Source organism: Paroedura picta, chromosome 3 (genome assembly GCF_049243985.1).
Source record: "Paroedura picta isolate Pp20150507F chromosome 3, Ppicta_v3.0, whole genome shotgun sequence".
NCBI classification, from domain to species: Eukaryota; Metazoa; Chordata; class Lepidosauria; order Squamata; family Gekkonidae; genus Paroedura; species Paroedura picta.
The window spans coordinates 116,912,508-116,935,364 of record NC_135371.1 but is presented as its reverse complement, the minus strand read 5'-3'; the positions used below and the strand labels follow the sequence as shown (position 1 = coordinate 116,935,364).

At 44.2% G+C, this 22,857-nt stretch overlaps 1 protein-coding gene across 14 annotated transcripts in view; it reads left to right on the top strand.

Moving 5' to 3' along the window:
• The window catches only part of CACNA1A (calcium voltage-gated channel subunit alpha1 A), a 406,947-nt gene that overhangs the window by 202,627 nt on the left and 181,463 nt on the right, over positions 1-22,857 (top strand). For all 14 annotated transcript variants that reach the window (XM_077327283.1, XM_077327280.1, XM_077327282.1 and 11 more), the window contains 3 exons: positions 15,313-15,404; positions 16,337-16,489; positions 18,829-19,016. In XM_077327283.1, the coding sequence (XP_077183398.1) occupies positions 15,313-15,404; positions 16,337-16,489; positions 18,829-19,016 (433 nt within the window). The remainder of the gene's footprint in view (positions 1-15,312; positions 15,405-16,336; positions 16,490-18,828; positions 19,017-22,857) is intronic.

Sequence of the window (22,857 nt, the reverse complement as noted above, 5' to 3'; positions counted from 1 at the left end):
AGTATAATGGCTATTGTGGCTGATTTTGGGCATTTGTACAGCTTCTGCTCAAACAAAGACAAAAAGAAAAAGAGCCACTGCAAATGTCTTGTTTTCAATTGTTGGAGGAGAACAAAGGTTGCAGGATAGTACTGCAAATATTCTTTTTGTAGTGAGCAAAGTGGAAACAGAAACTTTCCCCTCTTTTAATATTAAATCCATGGCAACGTTATTTTGGGCGACATCATGCCTGGAGAACCAGGTTTGATTCCCTACTCCTCCACTACATATAGCCAGCTGGGTGACCTTGGACCATGTACAGTTCTTTCAGAGCTCTCTCAGCCTCACCTACCTCACAGGGTGTCTGTTGTGGGGAGAGGAAGGGTAGGTAAGCCACTTGGAGATTTCTTTGGGAAGTAGAAAGCAGGGTACAAAAAAACAGCTCTTTGTCAACCAGCCCTGAACTATAATGATTGTAATAAGGCAGAAATGCCCCAGAATGCGATATCATTTATCTTTTATCCCTCCAAGATTCAGGTTTCATCATCTTCTCCAAGAAGGTACTACAGCATATTTAAACTCCGTTGCCTGGCCTCTGATCATCCCTCTGATTTATGCTGGGTGTTTTCCGGGAATCCAGATTTCAACTTTTAATATCATATATAGCAGATGAGTCAGTGGGTTTCTTTTCTTCCCTCTCTAGCCTTGGGTTGCGGCTCTAGTGACCAGATTTTGGAAACAGGTGGCTGGCAAATACGTTTTTGTACATAACTGTTCTTTGTCCTGCCTCAAAGATGGGCGCCTTCCCCCAACTCTTACAGTAACTCATAGTGGAAATATGGAGAACTCTGCAAAAAAATTCAGGAAGGAGGAGGAACTCTTTTTATTCCTCCACATGCATCCTCATTGCTTTCCCCTACAACAAATCAAAAGAAAGGGTGGATTAGGCTTGAGGAAGTTTTCTCTCCCTTCAGTAGTCCATTTCAGGACAAAAGAAAGGCAGAAATAACTGACAGGAACTACTAGGCTCAGAGAGAACACACTGAAGGGGAACCTTGCTTCCAGAGCCAGTTGCCTTTGACACTGTAGGAGGTTACATACTCCCCTTGTCTCTGAGACCTGTGTGTAAACTGTGTAAACTGCACGGAGCTTTTATTCCAATCCCAGGTCTATTCAGTCCCTGCCCTCTACACAGAATGCGATTTCCGTTTGGATTTTGGGCAATTTAAATTTTCCTTCTGCAGCAAGAAGGATTGACCCGGAGTGACCCTACCTTTATTGTGCGATATCTTAGAGTGCTTTTAATGCTCAATATTTTTTCAAATCTGGATTGGGAAACCAAGCTCCGTGGTAGAGAACCTCTGATAGGCCATACCTGGTCATGTGACAAGCTTGCCTTAAAGGAGAAGCCCCTAATTTCTCTCAACTTCTGTCGGTCCTGGATTTTTCCTCCCTCCTCTGCCTTTTTTGAAAGAAAGAGGTTCCCTGCCTGGCTCCTCTTCCCCCTCCCTTCAAGAAAAGAAAGAAAGAGGCTTGGCTCCCCCCCCCCCTTCTGAACTACCCTAACCACGTGCAGAAGACTTTCCTGTTTCAATGGGGAGGGGGGGGGAGAGGAAGACCAGAGTTCAAAGCGATCTGAATTCAACAGGATTAATGGAATAAAGAAAGTAATTGCAGACTCTGCCCAGCTCAGGAAATTGAACTGAGTAGGTACAATCTGGTAGGTCGGAAGGCCTTGAGGAGGCCAGTGCTGCAGTAGGAGAATTCTCAGATGCAGCACTGGCCCAGAACTGGCCAATATAACAGCTGAGTCAGACAGAAACCGCTTGCTTCCTTCTCAGCCAACACAATTCTCCCACAGGATCAAGGCTAGCCACTGCACATGGCCTTCTTCTGCCATACATATAACCCAGCAGCCTAAGCAGTCCCCCCCCCCCAGGCCACTTTTAAGGTTCAGGAAGTGATGGTTCTAACTTTCCACTATTCTTCTTCTTCTTCTTTTCAAAGGTTGCTGGATTGCTAGTATCCTTAGACCAGGCTCTGAGGTTTCTTGACAGCCCTGGAGGGGTTTCCTGAATGGGTGGGAGTTAATTAATTTTAAATACATTTTTTTTTACATTTGTTAAACATGTATCAGGTGATATGACCATATATGGTCATGTCAACTCACCCACCCTTCCCCAAAAGGCCATTGATGGTCCTGGAGCGGTGGGAAGTGTAGGGACCCTAAGTAGGCATGTGTACAGCTATGCTTCCCAACCATACTCTGCATCAGGGGGATTGTGCCACTTCTGGGGTCTCTCAAAGCCTGAAGAATGTTTCTGGGGTTTGTCAAGGGTGAAAAAGTTGGGAAAGGCTGCCTTACACTATACCTCTCCTGCCTTTTAAGGCCTTGGGGTATCTCCAGGTGAGCAGCCTACTATAGAAATAGATGTTTGTAACTTCTCCAGTGGGTTAAAATGCATTCTGCTCTCTCTAGTTCCCTTTGTTGTATATTGCATCGCTTTCTCTCACCAGAGGTTTCTCTGTAATGCGTTCAGTTGCATGTGATTCTATCAACTGCACTGCAGCTGCTAAGTTTTCTGGGTGAGTGTTGCAACACAATGATGTCCCCTAGTGGGGAGGAACTGTATAAACAGCTCCAGAAAAATAAATTCTGCTCCTTTGCTCCATGGTTCTAAAAGATTCTGTCATGGCAGATTGTGTAGTGTAATACAGATTGTGTCAGATTTATGTAAATAAGAAGTCTATGCAATATGGGGCTGGACAGACTAAATTATAGTAGGTGCTGAATTTTCCACCTTCCAAACTGCTTCTCCTTAAAAAGAACAGTTGGTTTTTATACCCTGCTTTTTACTATCCAAAGGAGTCCCAAAGTATCTTATAAACACCTTTCCCTTCCTCTCCCCACAACAGACACCCTGTGAGAGAGAGCTGAGAGAGCTCTAAGAGAAACACTGCAAAAACAGCTCTTAGACAACTCTGACCAGTCCAAGATCACCCAACTGGTTATGTGTGGAAGAGAGGGGAACCAAATCCAGTTCTCCAGATTAGAGGCTGCCACTCTTCACCACTACACCGCAGTGCCTCTCTATTCTCCCCCCTCCCAATTATTTTTGGGGACAAAAGCATGGGCGTGAGAAGGATTCATCCTTCCCTTCTAGCCTACTTATGTTGCATTTTAAATATTCCTCCTGGCAATTCATAGGAATTTGGCATAATTCAGTTCCAATACACATACAGGCATAACATTTAGTTTGTGCTTTAATTTTACATAGTTTATGAGGAATTGCTCTGCGTGAGTTCTCTGTGGATATTTCTTTCCTAAAAATCCACCTTCAGGTTTCTCCTGAGATATCTGAGCTGCTCAATATGTCTAACTTCATTGCTTTATAAATTGTTATTGTAAATATTTCCTTATCCTGGTTTGGGTTTTCCAAGGAAGGAACTTGGTTTATGAGTTATTTTATTTATTCAGTTGTGCTTGGACTGAAATGTGATCTTTATAGTTGGGTTCAGGATTTTCCCTGTATCTTCTGCTGATCAGCATGTTCCCTGAACAGCAGTAATTAGAAATGCAATGCAGAATAATTCTCATTTGGATGAACAGAGCAAGGAGAGAGAAAGGCCAAAATAAAAGGGAATATTTCATATAACATGCAATGATAACTGACAAATTAACTGGATATTGAATATTCCTTGCTTCCTTTATATTTATCAGAGGGTAGATTATAAATTTGCCAGGAACAAAATCTACTGTATAAAATATCTCATCTAGCTGACAAGGCTGTTATTCTCGCCTTACAAGCAAACGATCTATTTTTTGGCACAGAATTTGGCTTCTTGAAATTGCAGCTTGCATTTTAAATTGGCAAGTTCCAAACTTTCATGACAGCAGAGAACAGCTTGGAAACATGTGAGTAGTATCTGACAGAAGTGTTCAAGGCTGCTTGCACCATTTTTGGCATGGAAATTATTTTCCTATTTGAAAATGGATGCATGGTATACTACATATGCTACACAATTGATTTTTTGCCTCAGGTAATTCCTATATGGATAATAAAGGTGGATTCCTAGTTCTGATTGAAGCAGGAACCCGTTGACTTCAGTGGATTTAGAAAAGTGTAACTGAACTTAAGATTGCTGTGTAAGCTGCCTATTTCTTTGGCCCCAGAACCTCTAATGCCTGCAAGGGCATCCATGTAAAGCAGTGCTAAGAGAAGCACAGGTGTGTGATGTTCTCTGTATTTCAGTTTACACAACGGCTCTGCTTCTTGGTGCTCCTGTTTTCTTTGGTCTATGATATTTCAGTTTCCTAAAATTGCCAGCACTCTTTTACTAACAGAGAAGGCTCTATTGCACGGCAAGAAGTTGAGCAGGTGAAGCTTTTCCGGTTGTTCAGTCTGTTTTCTGGGGGAGGGGGGGAGATCTTCTGCTGAACTAGATGATAAATGCACAGGAGCCTTCCCTAGGGCTGGGGACAGGGGAGGCTGTCCTCGTTGCATGACTTGTTGGCCACATTGGTATGTTTTTTGGTAGCAGATAATACTGGAAGCAGGGGAGGGAAGGCAGTATGGTGTAGCCTGATCTCATCAGTTCTCAGTTTAGCACTTGGAAGGGGGACCACCAAGGAAGACTGTGCAGAGGACCACAATGGCTTTTGCGTTGTCTTGAAAGTCCCTTGCTGGGGTCACCATAAGGCAGCTATTACAACAGCACTTTACACATAAGCACACAATACTAGAAGTCATCTGCCTGTGAGGCATGAGTTGAATGCCCATCTATATACAGGAAACATAAAAAATTACGGCCATGATCAGCATGGCTATAGCCCTGAGTTAAGGTTGACCTAAATGCTCTACTACAGCAGGGGTGGCCAAACTGGGGCACTTCAGATGTCCATGGACTACAATTACCACGAGCCCTTGCCAGTATGACAAGGAGTATGACAGAATGACAGGGAGTATGCAAGGACTGACTTTTGACCCTTTTGTTCACAGCTTAACTCTTATTTCCTGTCAGGAAAATAATATCTAAGGAAGACAGAATCCTTTCTTCTCTAGTCCTCAGCCAAACTGGGCCTCTGCCGTGTTTTAAAAAGTTATTTTCTGCACGGTGTACAAATGCAGGGAAAGTGGGTTGGAAGCCTAACCTTCACTTGCTCAAAAATGGAACACGTCGTTTTAAGACAAATTATGTCTACTCCAAACTGATAAACTGCTGTTCAGAGCTGTTGAAACGAAGTATTCCCTCCGCCTGCCACAAGAAGGGGCCTTATTTTGGCATTGGGATGAAACTGTTATTGTGGTTATTACTATCATTTAGATAGCACTGTTAATGAGCAAAATGTTTTAAAAAGCCACAGTTCCCCATCTGCTGAAACCCATGACATAGTCCCCTTTTTGTATATGAGCTCAATACTTTGGATAAAATGCTCTCCATAAGGGTGAAAGTCTAGTTGGTTAACAGAGAGGCTGGTGGATTTCTAACTCAGGAGCCATTCTTACCAGTTTCCTTGCTTTCTAAAGGAAATGTGACAGTAACTTCACCCAGGGCTTTTTTTCAAGGGAAGTTGCTTAACACCACTCCTGCTATAAATATGCTCCTGAGGATTGTTCTTTTAAAAGCATCTAAAGCTTAGGTAGCCTTGATAATTGTAGTCTTAAAAATAGAAAAAGTCAGGGCTCCTGAGAAGCAGCTGATAGATTGTGCATCAAATCCATGTTTGCTTATTGCTCTGGCTTCAGTCTGATATGTGCCTCCTTGGCTTGGTAATAGTAGTGGCATTTGCAGATCAGTTCAATTTTAAAAGGGCAAATGTTACTTTTCCCTTCTCCCCTTTCTCTGGTGAAGGAAAATCAGCTTCTGAGGAAGCAGGCTAAATTTGAACTGGAAAAACAGAATTCAGGGAAAAGGGACATTAAAAAAAAACAACTTTCTCATAGCACCCTCTTAGAATCCCTCTCCCTGCTAACAGGTGCTTTTGCCTTCAGAAAAAAGTACAGGAGACCCTAATCACACGTGGTTTGACCATGTGAACAGAACTGCAGTGATTTTTATATGGGCAGCCCTTGATGAATGTCTGAAAGCTACACCCAGTAAAGAATGCAGTGATCAGAGTGCTGAATGGAGCAGATACCCTATCACTTTAGTCCTCTTCCATGAAGTGATGAAAGGGCCACCATTGCCACCTATTTATCCAATAGCATGCCTGGATCTAGATCCAGCACCCTCAAACTACAAACCTGCGTCTTTAGGGAGAATGCTATCTCTATCATAACAGGGGACAATCTATTTCTGGGATCAGACCCTCACCTCCACTCTGTCATGATTAAGTTTCAGCTTACTAGCCCTCATCCATGCCAAAATTGCCTCTAGGCACATGTCCACAGTTTTTACAGCCTCCCTGAGTGTCATCTGCATATTGGTGATAGTTCAGCCCAAATCTCCAGATGACCCCTTCCAGTGACTTTACTTAGATGTTGAAAAGTGTAAGAGACAAGATGGAACCTTGGGGAATGTCAGAGGCCAAGGGGCAGAGCAGTAGTTGCCCCCCCCCCCCCATGCCTCGCAGTCCTATCTGAAAGATATCGGGATCAATGGTATCAAAGGGTGCTGAGAGGAGCAGAATAATTACCAGGATCACATTACCCCTGATCGTCTCCCAGGAACACGTCTTCCACTTGGATGAACAAGGCCATTTCAGTCCCCATAACCTTCCTCTGCTTAGCAAGTCTGGACTTACTTGGTGATCCCCCATCCTATTTCTAACCAGGGCAGGCTTTGCTTAGCTTCTAAGATCTGCCGATCCACCTAGGTGAGAGCATATTGCAGGAGAAGCGAGGAACAAAGCCGGTCTAAGGTGTTCTTTCCCTGCAGCTTAGTGACTAGAAACAAATTCCTTCCTGAGATAGAACCATATGTAAAATCCTGGATTGATGCCACCTTCTAATATATTTGCCTTAGATTTTTCAAAAGGATCAGGTCATCCTAAAGCCTATTTTCCAGTTTGTCCAGGACTTTGGCCTACATATGCATATCTCAGCTTCAATGATTCACATGGCCAGAGTAGACAAGTACTTCCTAATCAGAATTGCTCATGGAGCCTGAGTCAGCATTTAATTACCATAAGAAAAAGGCACAAATAAGAATATACTCTAAATCTAGAGCCAAGATTTTACAATAACACAATTACTATCCTCCAAAACTTCTAACTTGGGAAAGGCAAAAAGGTAAATAAATAAAAGGAAAAATGGATTGCTTCACCAAAAATCAGCAAAAAGATATAATGAGAGGATTGTTGCATTTCTATACAGAGGAAGAAAAAAAACATACCTCCTGTTCATCTTTTTCATTACTGGTGGGATCTGGAAAGCATTATGATAAAACGATGATGTTAGTGATCATCATCATCTTCTTATTCTATAGTGTCAGTTATGGGAAGGGTGGAGTTGAAGTCAGGGAGAATGAAAATGTCCAGGGAGAATTTCAGAAAGACTTTTGTAACTAGTTGTGCAGTGAAAATAATTGCTAGGGCAAGCCAGGTCCATAATCTAATCCAAAAGAATAGCTGATTCATGTCAGAAATAGTTTGTGTGTTTAATGTAAGGCAACCAGATTTTAGGATAGGTAAAGAGGGACACCATTGACTGGGGGGTTGCCAACCTTCAGGAATAGCCTGGAGTTCTGGAATCACCACTCAAGCCTGCACAGCTTGGAGACCAAGGGCTGCCCTGGAGGCCAAACTGTGCTCCACTCACACCTTCCGGCCCTCCCTTCCTCCAGAGCCGACCCTTGCAGCCCTCCCCCACCCGCTGCCTCTGCCAAGCCTCTCACCTGGGCAGCGAGTGGGCGGGGGTCCCCTCTAACCCCAGGCACATCAGGCTTGGCCTCTCCATGAGCTCTCCTGGGCAGCGGCCAGGCGGCGAGGTTGCTCGTGGCCGGACTGGCTGCAGCACCCGCTTCCTCACAGCCAGGGAGTGTTTGCAGTGACCTCACAGAAAGGCTTTCCCGGGGAGGCAGGCAGGGGACGAGCCCAGCCAAGAGCCCGTGCACAGGGGCTCAGAGGAGCCCTTCTCTGGGCAGGTGGGCCCATGGGTCACACTGAGTAAGCCTGGTGGCCTTACACTTCTGCTCACCTAGCTGCTGCCTGCCTGCCTACCTCTGCTGCCTACAGGGTTGTCTAACTTCAGGTGTCCTCCCAGAATTCCAACTGATCTCCATACTACAAAGATCAGTCTCCCAGGAGAAGATTACTCCTTTGGAGAGTGGGCTCTATGGCATTACATCCGATCTGAGCTCCCCCACCTTACAACATTTGAAAGTAATGCACTAAAAATGGTATAAGACTCAGCTCTTCTGGGAGCTCATTCCACTAGGTCGGGGCCAGGACTGAAAAGGCCCTGGGCCTGGTAGAGGCCAGGCAGGCTTCCTTGGGGCCGGGGATAACCAATAAATTGGCCCCTGCCGAGCGTAAAGCCCTGTGGGGGATATAGGGCAAAAAGCGGTCCCTCATATATGCTGGGCCCAGACAACGGATGGCCTTGAAGGTCAAAACCAAAACCTTGAACCTGATCCGGAAGATAACTGGTAACCAATGCAGCTGCCTCAGGACTGGCTGGATATGGGTCCTCCACAGTGTAGCTGTGAGGACCCTAGCAGCCGCATTTTGGACTAGTTGCAGTTTCCAGATCAAGCCCAGAGGCAGGCCAGTGTAGAGCAAGTTACAGAAATCTAATCTGGAGGTGACCGTCGCATGGATCACTGTGGTTAGGTGTTCAGAGGATAGATAGGGAACTAGTAGCCGGGCCTGGTGAAGGTGGAAAAATGCCATGCTGGCTACCTGCTTAACCTGTGCCTCAAGTGTTAGTGAGGCATCAATAGTCACCCCCAAGTTCCTGACCTGAGACGCGATATTAAGTTGCGTCCCGGCCAGAGAGGGTAAGTGCACTTCCTGATCTGCCCCCTTATGGCCCAACCACAGGACCTCTGTCTTGGAGGGGTTGAGTTTCAGGCGACTCTGCTCGAGCCATAGAGCTACGGCTTCCAAACATCTGGCAAATGGATCTGGAGGGAGTCCGGGTGGCCGTCCATGAGGAGAAAGAGCTGGGTATCATCAGCATACTGATGGCAACCCAGCCCATAACTCCATACCAGTTGAGCCAGATGGTGCATGAAGATGTTGAATAATGTGGGAGAGAGCACTGAGCACTGTGGGACCCCACAAGGGAGCTGGTAAGGGCCCGATAACTCCTCTCCCACAGCTACCCTCTGAATCCCCGTACCGGCGAGGCAGCTCGCTAGCAGCTCATAATCAACCACGTCAAACATGGCCAACAGATCTAGAAGAACTAGCACAGCAGAGCCACCTCGGTCAAGCTGGCGACAGAGGTCATCCAACAAGGAGACCAACACCGTCTTGACCCCATGACCAGGACGGAAGCCAGACTGGTATAGATTGAGCGCCGAAGTATCTTCCAGGAATGCTAGGAGCATTCTACCACCTTACCCAGGAACGCTAAGTGCGCTACTGGGTGGGAGCTTGCGGGGTCATGCGGGTCCAGAGGTTTCTTGAGGAGAGGGCATACCGCTGCTGCCTCCGGCTCCCTCAGGCCCAGCCGCTGCCCACAGGTAGGGCTAGCTGCCTTGCCTCCGCCCTGCCCTGCCCGACGGGGCCGTGGCTCCTGCAGGGCGTCGCATCTGGCGGGACAGAGTGAAGCGGGGTGGCAGCCCTCCCTCCCTCCGACTGGGCTCATCGTCACCACCATGACTCCACCGCTGCTATCCAATGCCTTCCTCCCGGCCCGGAACTCGCTGGGCCCACCTTGTCCAAACTTGTGCCTGCGTGTGCGTCCATAACCCCGCCTCCAGGGAGGAGACCTGGCCCCCCTTGCACGCCTTCCTCACAGCCACCTCCCTTGCTTGCCTCGCTGCATGTGCTGCCATCCCTCGCAGGCGCAGAACGTGCGTGGGGTGGGGCTGGCTTTAGCTCAGTGAAGGCGGGGCAGCCGGGGCCGGGCAGAGCCGCAACACATCCTGTTGCAGCTAGGCACATTGTGGGACTTTCAAAGAGCTCGGCGGGACATGAGACATTACGGCCAGTGGCGTGACAGTCCCGCGAGAGTCGGGACACCTGGTAAACTTGGTTTAATGGTATAGAATTATTGTTTTATGAATGTCTCGTTTTAGGACTAACTGCATTGTGAACAACCATACACAAACTGCGTGTTGTAGATTCAAAGGTTCTATTTTGGGACCATCTTCTCAAACACAGATCAAAATCAATGTGTTTTTTGTGTAGTCCCCCACCCCCGCCCAGCTGTGGGTTCTTTGGTTTGAGTACTTCCTCAGGCATCCATTTTCAGGTCCATTCAGTAGAGACAAGCTGGCTGAAAACTTCAACAGTTTATTTACGATATAACACCAACGCTATGCAAAATGGAAACTGAAAACAAGAGCTCAATCCAGAAGGACCAAACTAAGTCACACAGATATTAGGGGAGGAGCAGACTGTTCCATTACACATATGCAAAATATATATACCACATTTTGGATTGTGAAATCATATTTCGATTTGTATTAATTTCAGTTTAAAATTGTCAGAGGACTACCCTTGAAAGCATCTTCTTTCTTCATAAACGTTCAGCTCCAATAAAACTGGAGATTGCCTAAATGCTGGTTTATCTCATCCTCCTATCAATCAAATGCAATATAAAGTGGGTATTTTACAGAATGAATAATATGCAGAAAACTGGACAGGTATAGAGTTGGGATGTGCTTCTATAGAAAGTTGGATATTAAATACATGATAATCTTGCCACATAAAAGATTTTTGGGGAAATATTTTATTCAGTTTAATTCATTATCATTATATCAATTCATTTAAATTGGATTCCTATAAGGTGTTTGGACAGACCAATTCTCATAGAGCAGTGGTCCCCAACCCCCGGTCCGGGGACCAGGACTGGTCCGTAGATCAGTCAGTACCGCACCACTGCTCCTCCTCGTCCTCCTCCCCAGCTGCTGCCTCAGGGGCTGCCCGGCCACTCTGCTGCCCGCTTACCTTTGATGCTCTCCAACGGCCGCCATGGCTGGGGCTCCCCTCGGCGCGCAGCTGCTGCTGGCAGCGCCCCCCAGCGGGCGGTGGGAAGTCAGGGGCGCCGGCGGGAAAGCAAGCGGAGCAGGGGCTCAGGCAGTGGCGATGTCCCTTGGCAAAAGACTACCCTCCCCCGGGCCTCAGTAAAATTGTCAAGTGTTGACTGGTCCCCGGTGATAAAATGTTGGGGACCACTATCATAGAGGACAGAATTTCACATATGAAAATAGGACATGGTTGTGATATCCCATCTCATATACCATACGATTCAGCCCACCAGTTAAGATCTGCGTCTCAGGCTCAATTCTCTACTTTCAGAGGTGAGGCAGGCAGCAGCTAGAGACATGCCTGTGGTGGCTCCTCACCTATGGAATGGCCTCAGGTTGTCCCAGGCTTTTAATGAGGGGTTTTATTTTATCAGCTTTTGAATGTTCTGCTTCAGGTTTTTTTTTAACTAGGTTTAATGTTGCTTATATACAGTGGCTTGTATTTTAATGCCTTGTGTTTTAATACTGTACTTTTTTACTGTAAGCTGCCTTGAGCAGGACTTGGAAAAAACGGCATAGAATCTTCTAAATAAACGAATGAATAATTAAGAATAATCACTGGAGTCTCCCCCCCCCTCCCCCATCAACTGTTACATGCTGTGTGCATGGACTCTGTAAGCTTGGCTGGTTTGAACATTTAAGGTGTTAATTTTTATCAGCAATGCACTAAAAAAACTTAATTGTCCTAAAGTAGGTTAGGGGGATGCATGTAGAGTTGCTTGTCCTGTTAGAAAGACATCCATTCTGAAAATTAACTTCTAGAGTTGTGGGGGTGGGGAGAGCAGCTAGGTTTAGAAGAATGACAAGTCCAGCAACTTGCAGTACAATTTTGTAACAAGCCTTACACTATAGATAAAAATAGTGGCAAAAAAAAAGAGAGAATGATTTACCTGGCACAGATGCTGAAACATATGGACTCTTTCTGGTAAATAAGGGTTGATGAACCATCTGAATAAATCTCCTTCCCCCCCCCCCCCAGGTACATAATGTTATGGGAGCCTCTAACCAACATTCCTCTGGTTTTTGTACTATTGGAGAATTATTGGAGTTTGGAAAATAACAGAAATGTCCATAATAGCTGAATATGTGCAATTCTGAGAAGACAGCAAACAGCAAGAACATTTGATATTAAATTACCATATTTGCCAGCGTATAAGACAACTGGGCGTATAAGACGACCACCCCAACATTTCCACTCAAAATATAGAGTTTGTTACATTACATTACAGTACTATGGGCCACTATGGGCAGCTATGTCTATCCCAACTGAAGTGCACCCGGCGTATAGGACGACCCCCCCACTTGGAGGCATGTTTTTCAGGGGGGGAAAGTAGCCTTATACGCCAGCAAATACTGTAGTCACTTTTTAATGGCTTATGAAAACAGTAATGAACTCTCAAATTCTACATACAATTCTATTTTCAAATTGTTTATGTTTCACACTTCTCTCTCACGTGCTAAATCTATAGAATACATTATGGCAGTGGTCCCCAACCTTTTTATCACCGGGGACCACTCAATACCGGGGACCACTCAACGCCGGGGACCACTCAATGCCTTTTACTGAGGCCCGGTGGGGGGGGGTAGTTTACTCCTCTACTCTCAACCACTGCCCTAGCGCTCTCTGATTGCTATGGTAATGTTTAAACATCCCTTCAAAATAAGATACAGACACACCACAACAATGAAGTGTGTTGTAAAGGGCTGGGAGGGATGAAGTAAAGGGCCGTGGGGGGGGGGGGAGAAGGCGTCCTTCGGGGCCCACCTCCAATTAGTCGAAGGACCACATGTATATCCTTAATGTATTTGCAGTTTTACAAAATATAGAAGATAAAAGGGGGGGGGGTCCAAAGGAGTACCTCTGTTGCATTACTGATAGTGTTAGCCTATTGGGTCCTAATATTCTGCACCAACCTGAATTTAAATTTTTCAGTTGTGCCTTTTTTGAACATTCAGTGAAGCTGCTGTCTCCTGAGTTAGGTCATTGATCTTTCTTGATCAGTACTGCCTGTTCTGACTTGTTGTGGCTTTCCAGAGTCCCAGGTAGAAGACTTTCATGTTACCTGATCCTTCTAACTGGAAATGCTGAGGATAAAACTTGGGATCTTCTGACACTGACCCACATCCTTCTCACTTTATAAATTGTTACAGAAAATGCTGCATGGGTTTTTCTGCTTGTTAGCAATGGACTGAATCTGACCCCTTTTACCATTCACACTCTTGTTTCCCACCCCTGTCCCAAAATTCATTTAATCAGTTGAGGTTTTGTCAGAAGAACCTTTGACCTGACCTATATTTTCATCAGAGAACAGTAAAGGAAAAGCAAGGGTTTGTCTTTCAGTCAGCCATGAATTATTTCTGCCCATTAATCAATAGTCACATATGGATTTGCTGAGTTAAATGATGTCTTCCGTTTTTAATTTACAACAAAGCAAAACAGCTTCCCTCTACTTACTTAAATGCCTCCTAACTGCTATTCGTACAGTGAAATTCTAAGATTGCTTTCCTGGGAGTAAGCCCCATTGAATGGAAATGTGGTAGAGTTCTAAGTAGACCTGCTTAGGATTGCTCCCTGAGCTGGGACAAGAGATCAAGCCATTAAAAAAAAACATTAGACATCTACTCACATGGATTGTCACAATTCCTTATTCTAAATTATAGAGCTGTGGTTGCTGGCATTTTTAATATGAGGTATCTCATTTCTGGGGTTGTTATTCAGATGTGATTATTCTCAGCCTTCCTTTGCTCCCTTGAAAAGCTAATCAAAATGATTTGTGTATTAGTGCATATATTTAAATTAAATATAAGCAGAGACCTGGATTTATTTTCCTTAGGGAGGGGTCTATTCACCCATTCCCATAGATCAAAATAGAGCATGGACAGTATCCTACTAAGGACCAGAAGAACTTTCTCAAGCCTGAGGACCTGTCCTCTAACTTAAGCAGAGGGAGGGCCATTTATGCTGGAGGAAGGCTCCAAACTGCTCAGTGGAGTGAGAAGATACAGGGCAATGCATTCTTATATATTCCCAGTCATAGTTTGAATTACCCGTGTTTCATTAGCTGTGAGCAAAGCACCCAGTTTCTTCTGAAGGGTTAATGTAAATATTAGTGGACCAGCTCCAGCTTTGCAGGTGTCTGCAATTAATCCATTCTTATCCACAGGTGCTTAGCTCAGTGCCAAGAATCTGGCAGTTAGTTCTTCCTGGAAATTTGTGGTCCATAAGCTGGGGGGAGGGGGAGGGGAGCAGGAGTGATGCTGCAATCTTCCAGAGAATTCCTGGAATGTGGGCCCTGGGTGGAGCATCACCTGATGCCAGATAGTCAAAAAGTATAATTGAGCTAGAGATCAAGAGAAAGGGGCTGCTGCCTTGGGGATTTTACCAGACAGAGGGGTACACTATGCTAAACCATATAAGAATGCTTAAACTTCTGGTTTCAGATTCTGAAATTCTGTGACTGTGCTATTTAATGCCAGATATCAATGAGTTGGAAATGTAAGCCTTTATTGTTTGGTGCTACTTAATCAAGCAGACCGTGTTGCCTAATGATATTCCTCCCCCCCCCCTTTTGTTTATCTAATAAACCTTTTCCTGTCCTTTAAAAAAGGTCTGGTTTCTTGTGTGCTTGCAGTTTCAAAGACCCATGGGACTGAACAATTTCTGAGGGGCAGTGGCTTAGGGGGGCTCTGGTCTGGACCTTGCCACTAACCTTTAATGGGAACCAGAAGTGCAGAAATTGAACAGGTGAAACTGACTAGCTTGGAAATAAATCAGTAGACTAACTTCACATGAATTATTTCTCTTCAGCAGATTGCTGTTAAAAACGTAAGAGCACAACCAGTAAAAGGTTGGGCATCTTGGACAGGGCATTTCAAATTCTCTTAATGCAATTAATCCTTGAAGTGTTCAATTTCATTTTTATTAGTGACTGAAGATCGGGAATAAAAAAAAATCAATTGTGACTAAATGGATGATCTTTGTATCTGGAATCTATCTGAGTATCTAACCTACAAAATAAAAAGCACCTGGAAGTCCTCAACATTTTAGATTTCTAGAACACTTTGCCCTTTCAAGTACGAGCAACCTTTATGTCATAGGCTTATGTGGGAAAAGCCACATTTCTTCCCTTAATATTAAAATAATCCTGGTTCTGAGAATCAACATCTTTGTTTTCTGCTTTTTTCTTTCAGCATCTTGGCAACAGTCGGCACCGATTTTGACCTGCGGACTCTGCGGGCAGTTCGTGTGCTCCGGCCACTAAAGCTAGTGTCGGGAATCCCAAGTGAGTTAGAACTCTGTTTATGCCATGCTGAAGCACCGTACTTTGAATCACCGCATTGCCACTTCCTGTGAGATGTAGTTTCAACCCTTGGTAGCTCCTTATGCCCTCTGAGAGCCATTTCCCAGCCCAGCATTATGCCCAGGGACCTAGTGCCAAGACCATTCTTTCTCAACATTTTTACCATTGAGAAACCCATAAAACATTTTTCAGCCTTCAAGAAATCCCAGAAATGCTGCAGAATGGGTTGGAAAGCATAGCTGTATACACACCCACTCAGGGCCCCTCCCCTTCCCACCCCCTCCAGGACCATTATTGACCATTTGGTCGACATGGCCCAATAAATGTTTAACAAATTTTAAAATATATATAAAAATGGATTAACTCCCACCCTTACAGGACCATCAAGAAACTCCAGGGTTTCACAAAACCCTGACTGAGAAAGTCTCGCCTAAACAAAGGATCTGGTCTTTCTTTCAGAGACTCAGTGACTTATATTCCAAGTCCTTACATGCAAAAACCAACTTCCCTTCAGTCAAAAGAATTTTCAGCCCTTGCTGAAAAAAATTCCAAAGTATCCCAAGAGCAAAGTCAACAACTGGTGGGATTTCTAAACTGGAGAGGGAGAATAGAGCCGTACATTAATGAAAACTATCGCAAAAGAAGATGTCTTTCAGTTTTGACTTTCAAAAGTAGAATGAGACACCGATAAAAAATGCTATGTATACAATGGAGAATATATTTCCTTTTACTCTTCTGCATCTGCCACTGCTGAATAAGGACTGAGATTGTGACTCCCAAACTGGAAAGTAGGGGAAGGAATATTTGCACAGAGCAGCATGCAAACCCCTCCCTGCTCCTGTTGAGATTTTTATGGTGTATACATTGCTTGCGGGTGTGCTTTCTGATGACATTGATCTGTCTTTTTCCTGCAGGTTTACAAGTTGTCCTCAAGTCCATCATGAAGGCCATGATACCTCTGCTACAAATTGGCCTCCTCCTATTTTTTGCAATCCTTATTTTTGCAATCATAGGGTTAGAATTTTATATGGGGAAATTTCACACCACCTGCTTAGACATTCATACAGGTAGGTTCAAAGCTTCCCTTTCACCATCTTGGACAGAGAATGATATGAGTGTGCGTGAATCTGTGTAGAAGGATCAGGACAGGCAGGCATTTTGTGTGCTGAGACAGGGTGGGACAGGATGGAGTGATTCTGTGCTCATGTTTAGATTTAGACTGCAATCCTATCCATACGTATTCAGGGGGAAATCTCAACAAAGTCAATGGGACTGTACAGGATCAAGCTGTTAGAGACATTGCTCAGTTCATAAATGAGAGGCTAGAACAAGGATTCCTGATGTCTGCTCCTTGCTGTAGCACCAGCATCTTGGCCTCAGGTGAGACAGTTGTAACAAGAGTCTGTTTTGAACCCCTAGGGCACAGAGATAGGGTATGCGGTTCCCATATTACAATCTTGGATGTCCAGAGTTCAAGGAATGCATGGCACTAAAGGAGAGGAAGAAAAAGATCAATTTCTATATTTGTGTGCCCTTGTTTTCAGTTTGGGCTGTAAGTATTTATTGTATGGTGTGTGTAGTATATAGCCAGGAGATCCGAGGATTGTCTGGCAGCCAGGCAAGGGACATTCAGAGTTGGTTTGCCATTGCTTACCTCCATGTCATGCCCCCTAGTGTTTCTTGGAGGAACTCCATCCAAATCATTGCAGGTCTCCCACCCAAATACTAGTCATGACCCGCCCTGTTTGGCTTTCAAAAGTTGACGGGATTGGGCTTCTCTGGGCTATCCAGATGAGGTGGGGGTATAAGGGTTCTCACAGCACGCTTGCCATGAGGGTATCAGAGGCATCAACTCAAATGGCACTTTATCAAAAGCCTCCTTAAACTGGATTGAAACTGTGATCTATTTTTGTGATAAACTAATCACATAACAGCTCACCGTGGGCACATTTTCAGATGGGATTATAAATAAATAATCTCCCAGTACATTTGCCCTAAGGGTGAGAGCACACAGGCTGTGAGAATCAACCAAAAGTCTCTCCTACTGTCTTTTGTGAACTAATCTTGGATCACAGACATGAACACCATTTTGCTGAGGAAGCTCAGACATTTTTCCTTGTACTCACTTCCCTTTAAGACCATAGGATTGTACTTGGAATGCCTTGTATTTAACTTTATATAGCTCAACTGCAGTTTCGTATTTTAGCTTTTGTACTATTTAAAATTACTTTTTAATATGTATTTGGCTGTAGTTTTATTAAGTTGTATACTCGTTTGGGATTTTCTGAAATAAAGCTCCCAAATACAAATAACTGGGTAGATTAACATGATTTGAGGGTATAATGTGGTATAATAACTGAACTGTGGCACTTCTTGCATTTATTTCCTTTGCTGTGTTTTCCCCTGGAATTAAATCCAAATGCATGAATGATAACCTCATATGCTAAGCTTGTTATTCCTGTCTGGTCCCCGAATCTGTTAAACATCTTAAATATGTGATATGCTAATTTGTGGCTCACCCTCTATGTATGGACTGGTAATTCCCATTTCATTGTATCTGAGGAAGTGTACGGGCACACAAAGGCCATGAATAAAACTTTGTTGGTCTTAAAGGGGCCCCTGGAATCAAATTTTGTCCTCCTGCTTCAGACCAACACGGTTATCCACTTGCATCTGTCTGTAATGTTAATGGTTTCAGTGTGGATCAATCTGTGTTGGGGAGGCTTCTGAGCATGGGTCTGCTTGCTATCTGACCGGACGTATTGAACAGTTTTCTGTATGGGTAAAAAAGAGAGTGAGGGTAAGTAAAGATCTACATAAGAAACAGGAGTACTTGCCATGTAACAACCATACATAGGTTTCTCTTGAGGGTGAAGCAGCAGAGGGAACAATTTAAAAACTGAAATGGCTGTACCGATTGGCTTAGGAGTTTCCTTCTTGTCCCTGAAGCAATTTCTTCATCATTTAAAAATAAATAACTGAGCATTTTCATAAAATCAGAGTTGTTTAAATGTATAATCATATAAATTGTGCTTTAAACAAACAAAAAAAAGCAGACAGCTAGCTAGAAGCATGGGGGAAGGGTATTTGGGAATCACTATTTGCTGAGGAGGAAGGTATATGTGTCATTTGATGATGAGTGAGTGTGCAGGGAAGCCTGGCTGATCTCGGGGTGGATCATGCTGACTCCTGTTTTTATGTATTTCTGTGTGCACCCTGAACAAGATATGTGGGCTTGTAATTCTTTTGGTCTTGTCTGAATTATAAGAAAGTGATTTCTTGCTAAACAAACATTTATTGTGAAACAAGTGAAGTATCCCCCCCCCCCCCCCCGCTTCTTCCTGTTGCATACCTGGGTTTGCTTTCCTCAGTCTTAATTAATGGCCTCTTTCTTATCTCTTCTCAGAGGAAATCAAGCTTGAAGTTCCATGTGGAACAGCCGCACCAGCGCGCCTCTGTCCTAATGGGACCAAGTGTGACAAGTACTGGGATGGACCCAACTACGGGATCACACAGTTTGATAACATCCTGTTTGCTGTGCTGACTGTCTTCCAGTGTATCACCATGGAAGGGTGGACCGACCTCCTTTATTATGTGAGTATTAATCTAGTGTCTGTTGTGAGCATTAACCAATGATCTGCTCATCTAGAATAACTCAGGATCTTTTTCCTAGGATCTGAGTTAGATGGAATTATTGTTGCCAACTATGAACAGGTAGATTAACAGTAAAGTGGTTGTTCTGAGCTTCAGTGTGCAGAATATACAGGCGCCAGTGGAAAAAAGAAAAACATTATTGATTGTCAGTGATGCAGAATGTTCCAGTTGATAGCTCTGAGTGAATGACTGTAGGTGCTACCCTAATGCTAGTGAAAGGACAATTCTGTTTCCAAATGGAATGAATGAATTATGAATCTTTGTTATCCTGGACATGGGCTCTTTGAATTCCTTCCCTTACTCATTTCTTGGCTACTTCCATGGATACATGCCTGTATCTTTTTTTCTTCCTAAGACAGTTTCTTTACTAGTAAAAAACTTTCACTGGACTGTAACTAATTAGGTCTTTTACGCATCTCATAGCCATTCTATGAGACCACTCTGAGTTTTATCCAAATAGAAGACCATTCTCTATGACTAGAAAAAGTAATTGTGCTGTAGTCCCAAACATGCTGAATCTTTATGTGTTTTTAACTTTTCACATACACAGGAAACTGTGCTAATCAGGGGTGTGGGCTTTGAGGGAGAAATCAGATTTAGGTTGTCTAACCAATCAGGGACCTGAGGTAAATCTAGGCTCTACAACAATCATATGGGAAGGGGACCTTTCCAGAGATTTGTAGTAATAGAGCTTGAAACAGTCACACATGCAGTTCTGCTTATTGAAGATACTTAGATGCTGCACTTTCCTTCCCCCATTTATATTCCTCCACATTATGGTGCCAGTAAATACTGAGTCCCTCCTTTTCTCCTTTAAAATGTTCTTTTCAACATGTGGTTGTTGGTTTGTGGCTAAGGCACAGTATGTCAAATATGGGGAAAGTGTATTGATCTAGGATCATAGTAAATTACTGAAACCATAGAAGAATATGGGAAGAGAGATTTAAATTTCCATGTCATATCCCTCTGTGAGATTTTTTTAAAATACATCCATAACTTGTATCCACAGCCAGTTTTTGTTATTAAAAGCATTCCCCAAACTATAATTGTCAGCTGCCTGCATTCATCTAGCTCTGTAAGTATTTGTAGATGCCTCAGGTTGTAATACAAGACTAGAAGCTCATTGCATTTAAGCACATAGGCAGATGCAGGGGTTGGAATCCATATGAACATAAATGGAATAGATAAATATGATTGGATATCAATATGTGAAAAATGTTTCTAAAAAATAGATTTTTTTTAGTTTAGAGGCTGTCCATTTTCCAAAGGCAAGATTTTGGAGGTCAGTAATCCCAACCATATTTATTCCTAAAATCAAAGGATCAATAGCAAGAGCTGTTATTCCACAGTAGCAGACTCTCAGGGAACTAAATATATCTCACTCTGAATTAGTATTCTGCCTTTTAATTGGAAAAAATTCCACAGAATTGAACAAAAGGTATTCTCTGTGGGGCCTCCCACTTTCTCGAATGGCCTGCCTGAGGCATGCCCAGGGCAGATAATTCTTTCACACTCCCCTCCTTTTTTTATTTAGTTTTTTTTTTCATCAAGTCACAGCTGACTTATGGCAACCCCATTGGGTTTTCAAGAGAAAAGACATTCAGAGGTGGTTTGCCATTGCTTGTCTCTGCATTGGATCTGCTTAGCCTCTGAGATCTGACAAGATCCGGCTAGGATGGGCTATCCAGGTCAGGGCCCCTCCCCTATATGACAAAATTACTTTCAGTAATAATGACAAAATAAAATAATAATAATGTCCAGAAGAAAAAGGGACACACTGAGAAATTTTATTTAAATTTGTATATATAATCATGCTGGTAAAATAAAATCAAACTCCAACATGCTATTCCATCACAAGAACTAGCGTGGTATAATGGTTAAAGTGTTGGAGTAGGATCTGGAAAATCCAGGTTCAAATCCCTATTCCTGCCAATCACAATACTCCCTTTCTATGGCAGCTTAAGTCATGAGGGTAGCCGGTCTGGCATTTTTCCACCTTTACAAGATGAGGCTACTAGCACCCTCTCTGTCCCCAAATAACCTGGCCATGGTGATCCATGCGACTGTCACCTCCAGAATTGACATCTGTAACTCACTCTACATGGGCCTTCTCTTGTCCTTGATTCGGAAATTGCAGCTGGTCCAAAATGCAGCTGCAAGGGTCCTCCCTGGAACACCTTGGAGGACCCACATGCAGCCAGTGCTGAGGCATCTGTATTGGTTGCCATTTGTGGCCCGGGTCAAGTTCAAGGTTTTGGTTCTGATCTTTAAGGCCCTTTGTGGTCTGGAACCCACAAATCTGAGGGAATGCCTGTCACTTTATGCCCACCGCAGGGCTTTGCAGTTGGTGGTTCCCAGCCCATGGGCGGTGTGCCTGGCCTCAACCAGTGGCAGGGCTTTTTCAGTTTTGTCCCCGACCTGGTGGAATGAGCTTCTGGAAGAGCTGAGGACCCCTCAGGTTCTTCCAGAGTTCTGCAGGGCCTGTAAAACAGAGCTCTTCTGCCAGATCTTTGTCTGAGGACAGAGTATGGAAGATCAGAGGACCCCTCCATACATCCAAACACCCTGTTCATCTGTGTCATCTGTGTCAGGCATCTGAGTTCACCCTTGAGGCACAGGGTATGTGAAGGTCAGTGGGTAGAGGGGAGAGAAGGAGAGTTTATGTCACCAGTGTTTTTATTAATTGTGGGTTCTTAATTGGGGGTTCTGCTTTTATGTGGGTTTTATGTTTCATGATTGTAACGTGCTGCGAGACGGTTCCAATAGTGGTGGGAAACAAATCCAATAATGCATAAAATAAAAATAAATCCCCTTTAAATCCCTTTAGCTAATGGCCATTACTGCATCCACTACCAATTTAATTCCTCATTGAGTCATAGAATCATAGAATCATAGAGTTGGAAGGGGCCATGCAGGCCATCTAGTCCAACCCCCTGCTCAACGCAGGATTAGCCCTAAGCATCCTAAAGCATCCAAGAAAAGTGTGTATCCAACCTTTGCTTGAAGACTGCCAGTGAGGGGGAGCTTGCCACCTCCTTAGGCAGCCTATTCCACTGCTGAAATACTCTGACTGTGAAATTTCCCCCCCCCCCCTGATATCTAGGCTGAATCTGCACTTAATTTATTTATTCCTGTTGAATTCAGATTGATTTGAGCTCGGGTCTTCCTGATTATTTCCCCCCGATTTGAAACAGAAAGTGCTCTGCACTTGATTTGGGGAGGGCGGAAGATTTCTCCTCCGTTTGACTGCCGGAGGAGAATCAGCTGGAGGCTCTGCAACAAGGCTCCGCGGGGGGGGGGGAGCCGGGAGCAGCTCCTTGTGTTTTCTTTCCCGTTATTCCAATACCAGCCTCCCATTCTGTGACTTACAGGGAATTTGATCCATCTCAGAGGGAAAGCTTACAGCTGTCCTTTTGAAATAGGAGGCTTGTCTAAATTGCAGGCACTGGAAGGTAAACGCCACCCCCTCCCCTCCCCTCCCCGGGTTTGCAATAACATTCATTAAAAAAGAAAAAAGAAAGCCAGCTAGCCAACAGCTTCTCGGAGAAGAGGCAAATTCCAGAGGGAAACAAAGAGAAACAACATATCTTGGGAGGAAAGTTTCGTAACTGGAAGCATTTGAATGGACTCCCTTACCAATTGGAGGCTCGGCAGCTTTTAGTTCGGGGAAACGCAAACAGCTGCACGTTTTAGGAATGCGATTTTTAATTTATCCAGGGTTAAAAGCACTCCAGGAAATCGCGAAGAAAAGGTAGGGTCACTCCGGATCAGTCATGTCTGT